This window comes from Manacus vitellinus, unplaced genomic scaffold, assembly GCF_001715985.3.
Source record: "Manacus vitellinus isolate BGI_N305 unplaced genomic scaffold, ASM171598v3 scaffold_12_pilon, whole genome shotgun sequence".
Taxonomy (NCBI): Eukaryota; Metazoa; Chordata; class Aves; order Passeriformes; family Pipridae; genus Manacus; species Manacus vitellinus.
In genome coordinates, this window is record NW_021938949.1 from 17,628,472 (window position 1) to 17,644,147 (window position 15,676).

Genomic DNA, 15,676 nt, shown 5'->3' on the forward strand with positions numbered 1-15,676 from the left:
TGAGGAAATGGAAGAGCCTTGTGATGAGAAACCCTTATATAAGTTGTTGGTAGACAGTAAAAATAAGCACCCAATATCTCTTAGCACATACACTGTATGTATGCACATGCATTGATTAATGTAGGGTAAGCAAAGACTAGAAATGCTGAGAACCTTCTTCATGTACAAAAAAACATCAACTGAAAACAACTCAGTGGGTCAGAGACTGACAAGGGCCTTAATTACACTGGTTTAACTTCTCTAACTCAGAAAATAAAGCTGTGCTGTCATGTTTGGCCAAGAGCTGGAACACCCACTGGGCTGTCCAGCACCTGCCATCACTCAGAGCTGGATCTACAAACAGTGATGTTGTTTTTGTGAAGGGACACTGAAACATTTTCTGTTCTAAGGACAAGCACTAGAGGCTCTACAGTCCTGCTGACCGTTTCTGAGCTGTCTTACCTCAAACATCTCTTGCTCTGCCCGTCGATGATCATCCAGGAGTTGCTCCATGTAGGTCAGATTACGGAATTTTTCCAGGTAATTACTGTATTGTTTCTGCAGCTGCTCCTCAATCTTCTCGTACTCATCCATAAAAGCAGGACTGGGGAGAACAAGCACAAGCTGCTCAGTGAAATCTGCCTGGAGAAGCTGTAGCTGCCCCATCCCTGGAAGTGTCCAAGGCCAGGTTGGACAGGGAAGTTCAAGTGGAAGGTGTCCCTGCCCCTGGCAGGGGGTGGAATGAGACAGGCTTTAAGGTTCCTTCCAACCCAAACCTGGGGGGTTGGGCTGGGCTGGAACCACCCAAGTTCTGTGATTCTCTGATTCTATAAATATTGCCCTGCATATGCAGAATTCTGAAATACACTTTTGGTTTTGCAGCTTCCTTTCCAAGTCTGCTAAACCAGCCTCAAAGGCCCTTTGGTTTGTAAGGTTTTACATTGCTTCAGAGACCAAAAGCTCACTAAACCATCATGCAGAAACTACATAAAGCAAAAGGAAGGTTACTGTGCACCCACTACCATGACCTTTCACACAGGCACAAAGGCAGCATTTTGACCCCTTTAGCAGGTGAATTTAAGTTAATTATGCTGTTGTTCCACAGCTCCAAAAAATCAGTGTGTAGTGTGGCTGGGAAATCACATACTTTGCTGGGCACTTCCTTGCCACAAAAGTGTCCTGTGTCATTAGAGGCATAGACTTGTGTGATGAAGTGATGATGTCCTTAATACCACACAGCTAAATACTGCACCCTCAAAACCACTGCTGCTGCTTGATGCTTCACACCTACCCCATACACCTCCTCCAACACTGACCCAAAGGTGTGTGTGAAACAATCTCATTCCTTCCACTGCTGATTTTTCTAGTATTTCCCCTTGGTTTTTTATATTAGGTCAGATTGTAGCTTGTATAAACCTGCAGCCTAATTAAGGGCAAGAAATCAACCCAAACTGTGAACCTGAATACCTTGATACCTCCAGTATCTGAAGGGGCCTACGAGGAAGCCAGAAAGGGATTCTTCATCAGGAGCTGCAGTGATAGGACAAGGAGTAATAGGTTCAAACTGAAAGAGGGGAAATTTAGGTTGGATATATGGAAGAAACTCTTCCCTGTGAGGGTGGGGAGGCCCTGGCACAGGTTGCCCAGAGAAGCTGTGGCTGCCCCATCCCTGGAAGTGTCCAAGGCCAGGTTGGACAGGGCTTGGAGCAACCTGGGCTAGTGGAAGGTGTCCCTGCCCATGGCAGGACATTGGAATGAGATGAGCTTTAAGGTCCCTCCAACCCAAACCATTCTGGGATTCTATGATCCTAGAGATTTTATGTCAGGATCAGAGGAACTGATCCCCACAAGGGATGCAGAATGAATTTTTTAACTGGCAGTTAAACTGGTGGTTTAACTGATGGTAGAAGCCTCTGGGAACAGTTCCACCCTTTATGCTAAAACTCATTTATGCAACAGATAATCAGCTCCTAATCTTTACCGAACACTTTGTAGAGTCTGTAGCCTCTTCTGGCTTCTTTCCAGTTCCAGTTTTCGTTTTTCAATCTTGGCTTCCAAATTGCTTTCATCCAAAGCCACATTATTCAACATGTCTTTAGTCTTTCGGACTTGTTCCTAAAAGAGAAGGATGGTGAACCATGGCTGGCCCTGGAACACTTAGAATTATCTTTCAGATGCTGAACATCATTCTGTATAATCTCATCTGTGTTTATTCAAGTAGGCAATGGAAATTAAAAAGTTCTTTGTGACCAGGATAGTGAACTAACTGGACACTTCTAAATTTAAAATACCTTAATTTTTTTCAGACATTATTAAAGAAGAAAACGAAAAAAAACCCCACAGCTTCAATTTTCCTTCTCACTGAAAAAGCAGTAAAAGATAGGCAGAAGCCTGTCTTTTGGAATCATTAAGATCTTTTTGAAATCTGTCTTAATGGAATCATTAAGGTTGTTTCCAACCTTAGTGATTCCACGATTCTATCTGCATAAACACAGATGAGAAATGCATTTATTCTTGGTATTATTTCAGGGAATTTTTGGTTTCCGTAACTTTTTTTTCCTTTTCAAGGTAAAGGTCCCTTTTGTAAAGAACTTACTCTATCTGAATATCTTCATCATTTTCTAAATCTTGCTTTATCTGCTTTTTCAAACTATGGGAGGCATCCTGAACATTAACACAGGTGCTACAGGAGGAGGAAGTGGGAATATTCCAGCTCATGAGGATGAGCTGGGTACAGTCAGTGTGCTCATGGAAACCAGGAGCATCTTTTGAGGAAGACAGAGAGAACTTCAGACCCACTGAAATTCCAGCAGCAACTGTTGGTGCTGCTCAACTCGAGCAGGTCACTTAATTAACTGGGCCAGAATTAATTAGCTGAGGTATATGTTGTTGGAAGCCAATCAGTTTACTATGCAGCTTTTAGTTCATCAGTGCTACTGCTAGAATGCAAAGGGCATGTTAACAACCTTTAATATTCAGAGAGACTGTGACCAGGAGCAGAGACATAAGATCACCTGGAATATCTACTGATTGGGCACTGGCTGTTTAAAGCTGCAACTCCACTCCTTGTAAGTCCACACTTGGACTGGATACAGTCTGCAGTTAACTAACTGATAGTAATCACTAGGATTTGATTAACCCCCCTCCTCACACAGCGCAGCAAAAGGTTTGGAAATTCAGGAACCCAAGCACTGGAGCAAGGACAGAGCTGCCATGACTGGGACAGACAGAAGTTCCTCCAAAATGAGAGCCACAACAATGCCCTGGCAGGGCACTGATCAGCAGAGTGCTACTGATTAGTGCTGATTAGCTCTTCTTACCCTTTAGCTCAGCTATCCTGCTTCCAGAGCCCAGCTTCCCAACTCCAGAGGTACCAGCACATTTTGGGTCACCAAGGTCACTCCCTGACTCTGCACAGTTTACACAGCTTAGACAAGGTGGGGGGATGTAGATTTCTGTGCTGATTTAGGCCATTTTTATCCCTTCTGTCCAGCTTTTGGGGCAAAGCTCCTAAGAGAGGCAGAGAATATGACTAAAATGTGTTTTCTCCCAAGAGAGAGGCCAAGTGCAGCTATTTGATGAGGGAATGTTTCTGCACATTAAACCAGTAGTCACATAGTGTGACAGTGCAGCAAAGAGGATCTTAACATCTTCTAGGTGCTGCTGCTAGATTTGTTCACCCTTTCTGCTGCAGGTGTGATTTCTGCCAGCTCATAGCCATCACTGTGCCCTACCTCATTCACTGTAGATAAAAAGAGCTACATCCTTCTTGCAGCAGAGAAATTATAATTTTTCAATGAAATAAATATCATTTTGCTTACCAGAACACTGTCAATGGCAATTTTCATCACCTTCTCAGCCTCATTTATCTCCAAAGGTCTGGCAATAGATTCTGTTCTTGCTTCCTACGAAATAAAAATACACCATTATATTTCAGCATTGCAGCCCAATGTCCTTAAAACCATCTCACATTGGAAAAACATTTGGTAACATGTGGATAAAGATGGAAAAAGCACCTCTCTAGAAAACGGCCAACTAAGAACCTAAAAATGCTTTATACACATTACAACAGGTAAATCCATGTGATAAATAAATAATTGTGATTCGTGAAACAAATGGGTGATTACATCAAAATAAAACAAACAGATTGTAAAACTTAATTACACCCCCATAAAGAAATAAACCAGACCCTTACAAGGTCAAGGGGCACTGAAACCTCCCTATATCCTAAGAATAAAATATGGTAGAACTTTAAATCTTTTAGGCACCTGTTTGTCCAAGAATGTGTGAATTATGACCGGTTGTAGAGATAAACATTTAGCTTTAGCTGTAAAAAACCCCATATATTAAATGCTTAGCAAAAAACTGTAGAATGTATATGTATATGATATAATTAATATGCATGAAGTAGCTAAGATAAATGCCAAATGTACACTGTAGTAGGGGTGTAGATTTGGGAAATTTGTCCCCATTTCTGTCACCCAGCCAGCTGCTTGTTTTTACCATGTAATAAACTCCTGTTCAAAAACTTACAGAAACAAGGCTTTGTTTATCACACTCCAGAATGAATTCTGGAAGTAGATACAACAACTTTGCTAAAACCATGCCAGACACTCCAGACTGCACAGGGGCAGAGCCTGCTCCCTCCCCACCAAGTCAAGTCCAAGAAACTGCAGGGTGAACCCAACCTGGGAGCTCATCCAGCCAAAAAAAACCCACCAAAACAAAACAGCTTTTTGTGCTGAGCATATTCCTCTGCTGGACCAAGTCTCTGAGCAATCCAACCACATGCTGCACAAAGGTTTTTTTCCCTGGCACAAGAAGTAGAAATATTATGTTGGAGAGAGTGGCAGGAGTTACATCTGTTGGTGGCAGTGACAGCTTACACTGCCTGAAGTGCTTGTGAACATCCCTCTGTCCACTGAGAAATGCAAACTCCTAAGCAGGAGGTTAATTTGGATGAAAACAAGATACAAATAAGACACAAAGTCCTGAATAATTCCATAGGTAGATGTTTTTTGGAGGAAGAATAATGTAGCTGAGGAGCTATTCTGGACACAGGGCCCTGCACTGGGGGGTCAGGGCAGGGGACTGATGGTTTTACAGAAAATTCTGAGGATCTGCCCTTTAAAGTTGGAATAATTTGTGCAAGTTTAATCTTCTGCCTTCCCTTAGCTTCCTGTGACGTTTCCTGTACAGACACCACAGTCTTTGTGCAAAAATCCACATAATTTCCTACAACAGGGTTCAGTTCTACAGTCACAACTGCTTGGAAAAACCTGTTAGGGCATCCCAGAACAGGGGAAAGGCTGGAATTTGTATTTTCAGACTGTGGAATTGGGGTTAAAGTGGAAAATCACAAGGTCAGGGCAATTAACCCCCTCACACCCCAAGAGACAGAGAGGAGAATCCTCTGGACACCCAGCTTGCCCCTAAAACTCTGCCTTCAAATGCACATTTTCCACTTCACTGGTACAAACAGTAGCATTAACCTGACTTTGACTCTTTGGAGGAATAAGTTTAAGTGGAAAAGATATTCAATATAATGGAAAAAATATTAATATATAATGAAAATATAATGGAAAAATAAATCTATTTTGAGACTATCAAAGCTGTGAACAGATTTTTTTTGTGGATGTTTGTCACTGCTTCCCTAGGTACCCCTCACTGGGCTATTTCTTGTTATCCCATGAACACTCTCAAAGAGAAAACTTTTAGTTTTAATATCTCTTTTCAAGAAGGACCCTGCAACTGGCCATACAGAAGAGGATTAAAAGGAAGGTAGCTCACATTAACAAGCCTGGATAAACATCCCACAAAGATCAGGAGGATGTTGGGAAAAGCATTTATTCTCAAATAGCAAAGCTGGTCAGTTTAAACATTGTAAGGCCATCAGCAAATTAAATAAAATGAATTTAACACAACCACTGTGACTATCTCTGACTTCCTGCATGAGCAAATAAAATATATTCTTCTTTCAGCCCAACTCATCCTCAGTGGTATCTCCTACCCAATATAAATACACAGAAAAATGACAACTGGGATTTTTAAAAGCCTGGCTTTACACAAAGGCACATCTGTTCTTGCTTAAATCTGTTGATACAAATAGGCTTTACCTGAAGGCAAACCCAATTTTCTGAATTTATCCGAACACCGGGTATTTCATCACCACTGGCTGCACTCACAATTCCTTGTGTTCAAAAAAAAAAGGTGTGCAAATTAAAAATACAGCCTCGTTCATCTAATGTACTCTTTGTAATTAGGTGTACTCATCAGAATACACATTATGATACTCCAGAGGCTTCCTTTAAATTGACTGTTAAAAATAAGAGTTCTCAGGAGAGATCAAAAATACAGAAAAAATATTAAGGCAGTGATGGAATAAGCCTGGTAATTCCAACTGCAGAAAGCAAACCTCCATGAAACCAGAGGTATTCATGAACAAGGGGACTGTTTATCACTTCCCAGAGCTTCTGTTCCAAGTGTCCAGGAGCTCCCTGGCTACAGCTTTATCTGATAAATACTGACTAAAAATCAGGGAAGCATGTGTAATATTATTTGTGATGAACTAATTAAAGAAAATACATGAAAGTACACAAAAGACACCATTGGTGGTGTTGGTTATCCTCCCTGGTTGGACTATTTGGTGCTGCATGGAAAAGCTGAGACTAATTCCTCAAGTTTTGAATCTTAATTTGGACAAAGCCACTTGGAAGTATATACAAATTATTGATTGGTTTAGACTCAAAACCTCTGTTTTCTTCGTAAATGAAAATTTGATTACAAAGCAAGATTTCTAATCAAAAATTAGCTGACTGCTCAACACAGCAGCCCAGAGCCTGGCCTGTCAGGACATTCCCACGGGACATGGAGAGTTCACACAGAAGCCAGTTCTGCACAGATTGCACCAGTTTGGGCATCAAAAGTGAAATTTCCTTCAAGCAAAACGGAACTGCAGCCATTTCAGGAAATAACACTGATCTTAAGGCCTTCAAAACTCCATCTGTATAAAGCATTTACTCATCTCTTTTGTTGTGTCCCCACCGAGTGATGAACCCTGGGCTCACACACCGGTGAGGGACAAGGCCACAGCAGATTTGGGGAGCAGGAGCCCAAGGTTGTGTCTCGAGATATCAGATGAGCAGCCAGACTTGAGGCAGAGGCCAGGAGCTGAGGTCCTGGGGTTTGCTGCAGCCCCAGCCCAGCACAGGACCACAAGTCACCATCACCACACTCGGGTGGGTGTTGCAGCACAGCTTCCAGCTGCCAACAGCTAACGAAGCCACTGGTTCATCTAACCAGGAATTCAATCTCACCCAGCAAACAACCATCCTGGAGGACACAAATATAGAGCTAGTGACCTTATCAAATACCTTATCAAACCCTCCTGCAGCTTCACTGCCAGACATCCAGCTGGCTCCAACTGAAAATGCAGGGAAGCAGGATTGCCTTTCCTGGCACTAAAGAACCATTCCACTGCAGCCTGAAGTTTTCTGAATGTGGAAACACAAGGACCTCTCTGCCCCTCCAGGATCCTTAGGGAATACCTATCCTTTACTGGAAGTATAAATCCTTTTAGTGTGTGTATCCTGGGCTGCATCCAAAGCTACAAGAGAGCTGTGGCTGCCCCTGGATCCCTGGAAGTGTCCAAGGCCAGGTTGGACGGGGTTTGGAGCAACCTGGGCTGGTGGAAGGTGTCCCTGCCCATGGCAGGGGTGGAACTGGATGGGCTGCACAGGAATGTCACAGGCAAGAGGATGCTTCCACCTCTGCAAATGCACCCACCACTTCCCCTGCAGGGAATTTTCCCCCAGGAGCCTGGTACTCAGTTAACAACGAGGAGCCACTGCTGCAAAACCCGTTCTGCAAATACGCCCACTGAGATATTTTCAACTGGTGATGGTTTTCCATTGTTACGGGCCAAAAATTTATAAACCCCCCTCCTGCTTGCTTCATGTGTGCATAAATGGATGGAATTCCAACCTGCAGGAAGGAACCAAGGCAGGTAATTAGGCATGACCAGCACACAAGTGGCTGATGACAAATGTCGTGCGATAAACGTACGTACTGATGTGCTCAAAGTCTAGCAGAGGTTTCTAAACACCTTTTTTGTGGTGAAGACCAGAAATAAAAGCTTTTTTCTAACACACTGGTCTTGCACCACAGAGAATTTGTGCCCCATCCCTGGAAGTGTTCAGTGCTGGGTTGGATGGGGTTTGGAGCAACCTGGGCTAGTGGAAGGTGTCCCTGCCCATGGGAGGGGGTGGAATGGGATGAGCTTTAAGGTCCCTTCCAACCCAAACCAGTCTGTGATTCTTTCTATGGGTTTTTGACCACAGGTACAATTCTTCTTTGTTTTTCAGAAATTCTAAGCCTGATGAATGCAGAAGTGACACTGCCACTGTTCCCTTCAGCCTGAATCCAGACAGCATTACAGCCCCTGCTCCCTGCAAACAGGTTTGCCAACTCCAGCTGTCCAGGCAGGCCATAAAGCTCTCCTTTTGAAGAGTTTATTGTTCAGGGGGTTCACTAACACACACTGGGATCATATTTGGCCAACACAGGGAATGGATAATTAGGCATCATTATATAGGAACAGGAAGTCTCGTGAGGGACATTAAAAACCATCCAGAGCTTCTGAAGGAATCTGACCCTTCCCAAAACCCTGTTTTCCCCCTCAAGAAATTAAAGGTACTGATAATTGAGAATTTTGCTTCTTCCAGGCTATGCTGCTTGTTTTCATGCTCATCTCAGCAGTCCTCAAAGGGAATCCATGGAGACATCTCCCTACTCAGCAATGCAGGGTCTCAGTCACGGTGCCCAAACCCTTGGCTATCCCAACATGTAAAAACCACGTCACAAGGAGATCTGAGAGAAATGACAGGAAAACATCATTTTCCTGTGACCCAAAAGAACCAGAAAGCCTGCCCAGACAGATCAGAAGTCATCTGCACATGTGGTTCTGCTGAGGCAGGAAAAGGAACTTTAAAGTTTCGTGGCAGGTACCAAGTTACACTGCTCTGGTCCCTCCCCACACACTCCACCAGGTCTCTTCTGGGTCAAGAGTTGATACCACTGATTCACCCTCAGCTCACAAACTCCAGCATGTGCTTCCTGTGACCTTCCTACACCCTCAAAATCCTCACCTTCAATTTACTTAGTGTAAGGATTGATGACACGCTGCAGTGGTATAGTTTGGATTAGTCCTCAGCACTACCAGGTGTCACTTCATGGGTCCTTAGCCAGGTTTGGGGTGTCTCCTCCAGAGTATGGGAAGATGACAATGAAGACCTCTCTTCTAGAAGAGCAGAAGTGAAGCCTGTGAGTGGAATTCCTAATAAGAACAGATAGAAATGGCCTTGGGCAGCATGGGCAGAGGGAGATTGCTGGTTGTCTTTTAAAGGAAAAAAGAGGAGGGGTCACCAAGAGAACAAAACACCCAGTCAGGCAAAAATCTTTTCAGCTTCTCCTTCTTATCCACAATCTTCTGCAACAATATTAGAAATGGAATTTCCTTACCTTATATAAAAAAACTTCAGGAAGGGTTATGATTTTCTTAGAGGGGAAAAAAAAAAACAACAAAAAGGAGTGCATTTTTCAGGAGCATCTTTCAGACCTCAAGGACACATAAAGACATCACAGAAAGCTGCAGCAAAGGTGGCAGCAAGAACTGTCCCCCAAAGACAAAGGGTAAACTTTTCCTACAGCAAGCACTGCCACACAACTTGGGTTTCCATTCCCAGGAAAGCTCAACCAGTGGAGTGGCTGTTGTTTTCACGGAATCCTGGGATCACAGAGTGGTTTGGGTTGGAAGGGAACTTAAAGCCCATCTCGCTCCAACCCACACCTTCCACTAGACCAGGTTCTGTTTGCAGCAACAGAAATATCGGGCGGATCACTTTGGGCAGGAAAAAAGGCATTTTAAAGAGCTAAAAATACCTAAAATCATTGTCCTTATGTTTAAGTCAGCACATTTTCCTCTTCTGGAATTAAAATTTTGACATGGCTATCCTCTGTGTCTCATGAATAGCAATAATGAACAACCAAAACCTCACCAGATATTCAGAAGACAGTGTTCCTGATTTAGCTTAATTAAGTGGAACTTCTTGCAGGCTCACACAGGTTTTGACAAATGCTGTGACATAAAAAAGATGGTTCAGATGAGATTTTCTTCCTTGCCAAACTAGAATGGCTTTTTGAAACAGTCTAGAACTGAGCTATAAGAATTCAGATCTTCCAACTACCACTGCATTGACACAGCTGGTCCCCAAACCAGCAGGAGAAATGTTCCACCCATCAGTTTACAGCTGATGCCATGTCTTCAAGCTGAATACTCCTGGGAAGTTCACACAAAACCATTTCTTATATAAAATACACCCATGTAGCACACGACCATGGTTATGGACAAAGCAATCTCTAGCACAGTATTAATCCAATTTTATATTAAGGGTTAATTTCCAACAAGCCCTACTCCTCATATTGATAGGTTAGGTTTGGGTTAGAAGCAGGACAGTTCAAAAATTCTGAAGTAAGCCAGGTGATTCTCCAGAGTTCTGGCAATTTCAAGACACAAATTTCCACTAGAAATCCTTCTCGTGGCAGTTTCATAACCAGAGCCTGGGAAATGAGAGAAATTAGTTTATCAGCCTCCCCCAGGCAGTGTCTGGTACCCAGAAGCAACATTTGGCAGACGGAAAAACGTTCCCAACATTCCAAATAAAATAATTCTCTCGCAGCTCAGCTCCCAAGAGCTGGGAACGGCGCAGCCACCTCCCAAATCACATCTCCCTCTCCCCCGAGTGGGCGTCCAACCGCAGCGGGAGGGGAGGGCAGGGAGGAAGGGCTCTCTTCAATCAGAAAGCTGGGAATAAAGAGATCCAAGTTAAATGTCCTCAGTGACAGCTCTCTGTGCTGTAACTAACCCTGTCTCAGCTCTGCAGCTGGATCTGAGTGCCTTTGGCTCTCCAAAGAGTTTAATTCCAGCATTTCACGGCTGGAGTCAGCAACGAGAGTCCCGGTGACTTGCATCAGTTTTGGAACAAGCTGTGGCATCCATAAAAATAACACTGGGAGCAGTGCCCTGTTCTTCCTTCAAAATTCATCCTCCAGAGACCGGGAAACACTTTATCTGGCTGTTAAAAGCTTTAATCTACAAAACTCAGAAATTACTTTATTTACATGAGTGGATGCAGAGAATAAGCACTTTGTTCAAGGTCACAGATGGAAAAAGGGTCAAGAGGAGCATTAGAAAACAAACCCTCTGCATTGCCCGTCCTCAGCACAAGCTACACACCCTAAAAAAAAAAAGATTATTTTCATTTTTCTTCAGTTTTACGGGGCTTAGAGCTAATTAAGTAAAATGCAAACAACCTCGAGGTCAGAAATCTTTCTGCCTGCCACCAGCACGAAGGCAGTTTTCTTCTGGAATTTTTTTGCTTCATTATCTTCCTTATTGTCCAATAATTCAGCAAGTCTAAGCAGAGCAGCTTCCTGACAGGCTCCTGCTAATGTGGCCACAGGAGCTCTGGCAGATGCAGGGTGGGAAGCACTCAGAGTCAGGCCAGGGTTAGAAATAGCCAGGAATTTTTCCTCTTGGATGGCCAATGTAGGATAACTCAGGAGCACCCTGAAAAGGCTCATTACTGGTTTTTTTTGGAGCTAAGGAATTATTGGGATCACCTCATCACCCCTCCTTCCCCCCAGAGGTTAATCTGGCCATTTCCCCCACTTTGCCATTTTTTTAGGATATAGAGGACCACTGGCTTTTTCAACATCTTTGTCCATGTCCAGGATGGCAGCACTCAGCTGTGGAGGTCCCAAAATCCAAAGTGAATCCATAGGGAAGCAGTGCTGCATTTTGCCCAAGTACTGACATTAATTCTCTTGCTGCTTTCCTTGATTTTGGGCTTGGCAGCCTTAATCACAGACTATTTTCAACTTCATTTTCTTCATTCATTTAGTACAGTGCAGGAAGACAGAGAAAGAAACCCAAACAAAATTTCCCATCTCCACCTCAAATCCAAATCAACCTCCACCTTCCCCATCCCCCCAAAAAAGCAGAAAACATATTACAGAAAACCAGAACTCAACATGCCTGGTTACTCTTCCAAAGCTAGATGGAAATATTCTGAAAATTAAGGTTACACAGCAATGCAATGCAGACAAAGTGCCCCTGGCAGGAAAGGAAACAATGAAGACCAAGACATATTTCTCTGTACATGGAATTTGCTTTTCATGTAGGGATCTCACAGTGTGGTACCAAAACTCATCCATCAGCTCCACTACACCCTACCAATCCTACCTGCAACTTCTGTGCTCCAAGACCTGGACCAGCAAGACTGGAAACTGAAAATTACCTTCCAAATGTAAGGTTTAAATGCATTTTAAAATAAAAATTCTGTGTTTCCTGCACTGCACTGCCACAGGACACCAATAACCTGCACTGTGCTCATTCACAGCTGGGCTGGAAACACACAGCTCCCATGGAATTCAGTAATTATATTGTGATTTTCATCTGATGAGAAGACTATAATTTGGGGGTTTGATTTGTTTTTTGTTTTCCCAAAAAATTTAACATCATAGTCTGAATTCAGAAAAAAACCTGTAGGATTTGTTTCTTCCTCTGTCCTTAATTAAATGTCCTTTTTTTACACTATAAATTAACTTTGGAAGCAGTTTACATATACAGAAGAACTATCTATTCAGTCAGGGAATAATGCATTTGCAAAGGCATCAGAAAGGCAGAGAACCACATTTCCAAGAAAACAAAAACAGACTTAAACTCTTCCCCAAAAATATGCACATACATTTACAGCACTATCTATCTCCAATACATCTAAAAGAACCATTCCCTTAAACTCTTCTCTAGCTGAAATCTGTTTTCATTCAGAAAGTAATTTATTTTAAAAAAGTGTTTCATGACTTGAAGCAATGGAATTTATTTAATGTATAAACCCTTTCTACACAGTTCCTACACAAATTATGTGCAAAAAGACTCCAACAGAGAACATAAAGGTTGTTGCACAAATTAGAGTCAACATTTCTAAAGGAAATAATGAGTTTTACTTCACTTTTCCCCAATGATCCTTCCCCAAAAGCTGTTCAGACTACAAAAACAGACCTAGACAACCCATTAGTGCCAAATGCTGGCATTTCCTTCATAGTTCCTGGAAAATGAAGCCATCTTCACTTAGGATAGAAACAACATACATCATCAGCCTGTGCAAGCCTAGGTAGGAAGGGCCTTCATTTAAATATCTGCAAATGAATGGATTGGGAAAAGAAAGAAAAAAGAGGTTTGGGGAACATAAATCTCCCATGTTTTCAAATTCATGTAAATGCTATCACAGCTGTTGATGCATTTTAGTCCATGCAACAGGTACCAGGAGATAAAATGGAATGAAAAAATAAACCATACTGTTCTAAACCCTTTTAACAGTACAAACCCTCTGCCAGTGCCATTTACTGTGAGCATTAATTAGCCATGCAGTGCCAAAAGAAAATAACCAGTGGAAATCAGTAATCTGCACATTAAAAAAGAATAAAAGTAACCTTAGATTAGTGGCAATTAATTTGATATTGCCAGCAGAGCTCTAATTCCCTACACAAAGCCAGAATTAACTGCAGTTCTCCTACTGCCCACCTGGAAGCAGGTGGGAAGGGCAGGCAGAAGATGCCATCCCTGAGATCTTCTGAGCACCTCAGCAACCCTATGAAGGATCCAGGGAAGATGTGGCAGATGTGGGAGGGCAATTCCTTACTGCCCTCAGCACTGGCTCTGTGACAAGAAGCCCAGGCCCAACAGTGGTGGAAGAAAACAGCAGCAATGGGCTCTAAGCCTCTCCTGTGAGGAGCAAATCTCACCCTTCAAGTGAAAAGCAGAGTTGGGGGGCTTATAATTAAAGAAGGAAAACTGGAAAAATTCCATTGAAAAACTGGTTAGTGCAGCATCAGGGCTTTTTACTTGAAAGCTGTTGACTTTTTTCCAGGCTCAAGTCCCAAATTTGTCACATGCTTATATACCAAACTTGACAATTTAACACACCAGCCCAAAGTGGGTCCTTCAGGTTTAACAAATCACTGAAGAAGGTTGGAACCAGCCACAAATCACAAGAAACAGAGCATGAAAGCCTCTTCTGCTGCTCTCTGGAGGTTCTCACCACGCTGTGTCACCTTTAGCCTTCAGGAGATACACTCAGAGCTAATGACACAGAAGCAAAGGTCATCTTTCCCAGGACAGGACTTCTTAAGGGCTAGTCCTGTCTGTCAAACCTTTGTGCAGAATACCTGCACAGGATTAGTTGTACTCAGCCCTTGTGCCACAAGAAACACGTGCTCACTGCTCTGTCTAAGAAACACCATCCTTTTAGAAATGGTACCTTTGAAGATTTATTAATGCACCCAGTGAAAAGTGGCTGCACTTCAGGACTTCCTCATCTCCTGATTTTTCATCCCACCCTTTCAGCACGCTGCTCTTGTGCCTGTCCCTTTGCCCAGTTCCAAAGGCAGCTTCCTAAAAGCTGTGATTTAAAGTGGTTAAACAATGCCCAATTCCAAACCAATGCTTCAGTATTTTTTTAAAAATGATGCCTTATACTGACCTATATTTGACTTTTGAGTGGAGTTATAAGGACACTGTACCCAGAACAAAAAAGTTCAACGCTCCATAGCAAATATTAACACATCATGTACCATTTGTGTGAAAATTAAAGAATTAAGTAAAGAATACAAGATGAGAAGTAACTGATTAACAGTTTTGTGATAATTGTGTACACTGAATTAAACTGGCTTATCCCTTCTGTCTGTTGAAATATTAATGTCCTTTACACAGTGGCATTATCATGTACAGATCCAGCAGAAAAGGCAGTGTTCCATGGATAATCTTCCCAGTGTTATCCCCCACCCTCTGAAACACTTGTACTCCGTTAGACAAGGATCTGGGAGCATTAATAGTGGAGGCTCACAGTTTACAGCTCTAAAGGGTGCACTTCCTGCAGCTCAGATACTGCAGATCTGACCATTCCCAACAACGTGCAGGGTTTCTCTTTTTCAAATGTCCATTTTCAGAAAATGAATAACCCCCAGCACTGCAGGTAAGTGCACTGAAGAAAATAACTGCAAGATTTATTGGCAGTGTTTCAGGACACTTCCCTGACTTCATGCACCAGCTTGTGATCTCCCAGCTAAGCTGAAGAACATCTACCCTACAGACCTTCAGCTACTGACTCAGGAATAATGAGTCTTACCCTTGGAAAACTAAGGGCATTAATCATTTATCTTTATGAATATATCCCTCCCCACCACTACAATGTGCACATGAAGTTAGTATTTCCAAACAGTTCAACAGAGAGTATTTCAGTTTCCTGCTAAAGAGAAAATGCCAAACCCTTCTCTCAGGCTTTCTGCAATCCAGGCACGAATACAAGTGGGAAGGAAATGCAAACTGTCAGACCCATTCCTTCAAAGTCACCCAATATTCATGGCAGATGCAGTCATTAAGGATCACTGATATTTTTTTAACCTTTTCCTTTGCAGCAGTCAGTGAACACAAGTTTTTCCACACTCTCCAGTGTGTACTTACCCTTAGCTCCATTTCTTTGCCAAGTAAGTCATACAGAACTGCTCCTTTGGAGGTGATTTCAGAAGCAAGCTGTCTAGCTGCCTTCAGGTCAGCAACCTGGGAACACAACAACAGCAC

General features: G+C 42.7%; 1 protein-coding gene across 2 annotated transcripts in view; it reads right to left on the reverse strand.

Annotated features, from left to right (window-relative positions):
- The window catches only part of CLUAP1 (clusterin associated protein 1), a 56,448-nt gene that overhangs the window by 35,596 nt on the left and 5,176 nt on the right, over nt 1-15,676 (reverse strand). For both annotated transcript variants that reach the window (XM_029957799.1, XM_029957798.1), the window contains exons 3-6: nt 15,560-15,655; nt 3,801-3,884; nt 1,961-2,094; nt 442-583 (exon numbers count right to left, since the gene is read on the reverse strand). In XM_029957799.1, coding sequence (XP_029813659.1) covers nt 442-583; nt 1,961-2,094; nt 3,801-3,884; nt 15,560-15,655 — 456 coding nt within the window. The remainder of the gene's footprint in view (nt 1-441; nt 584-1,960; nt 2,095-3,800; nt 3,885-15,559; nt 15,656-15,676) is intronic.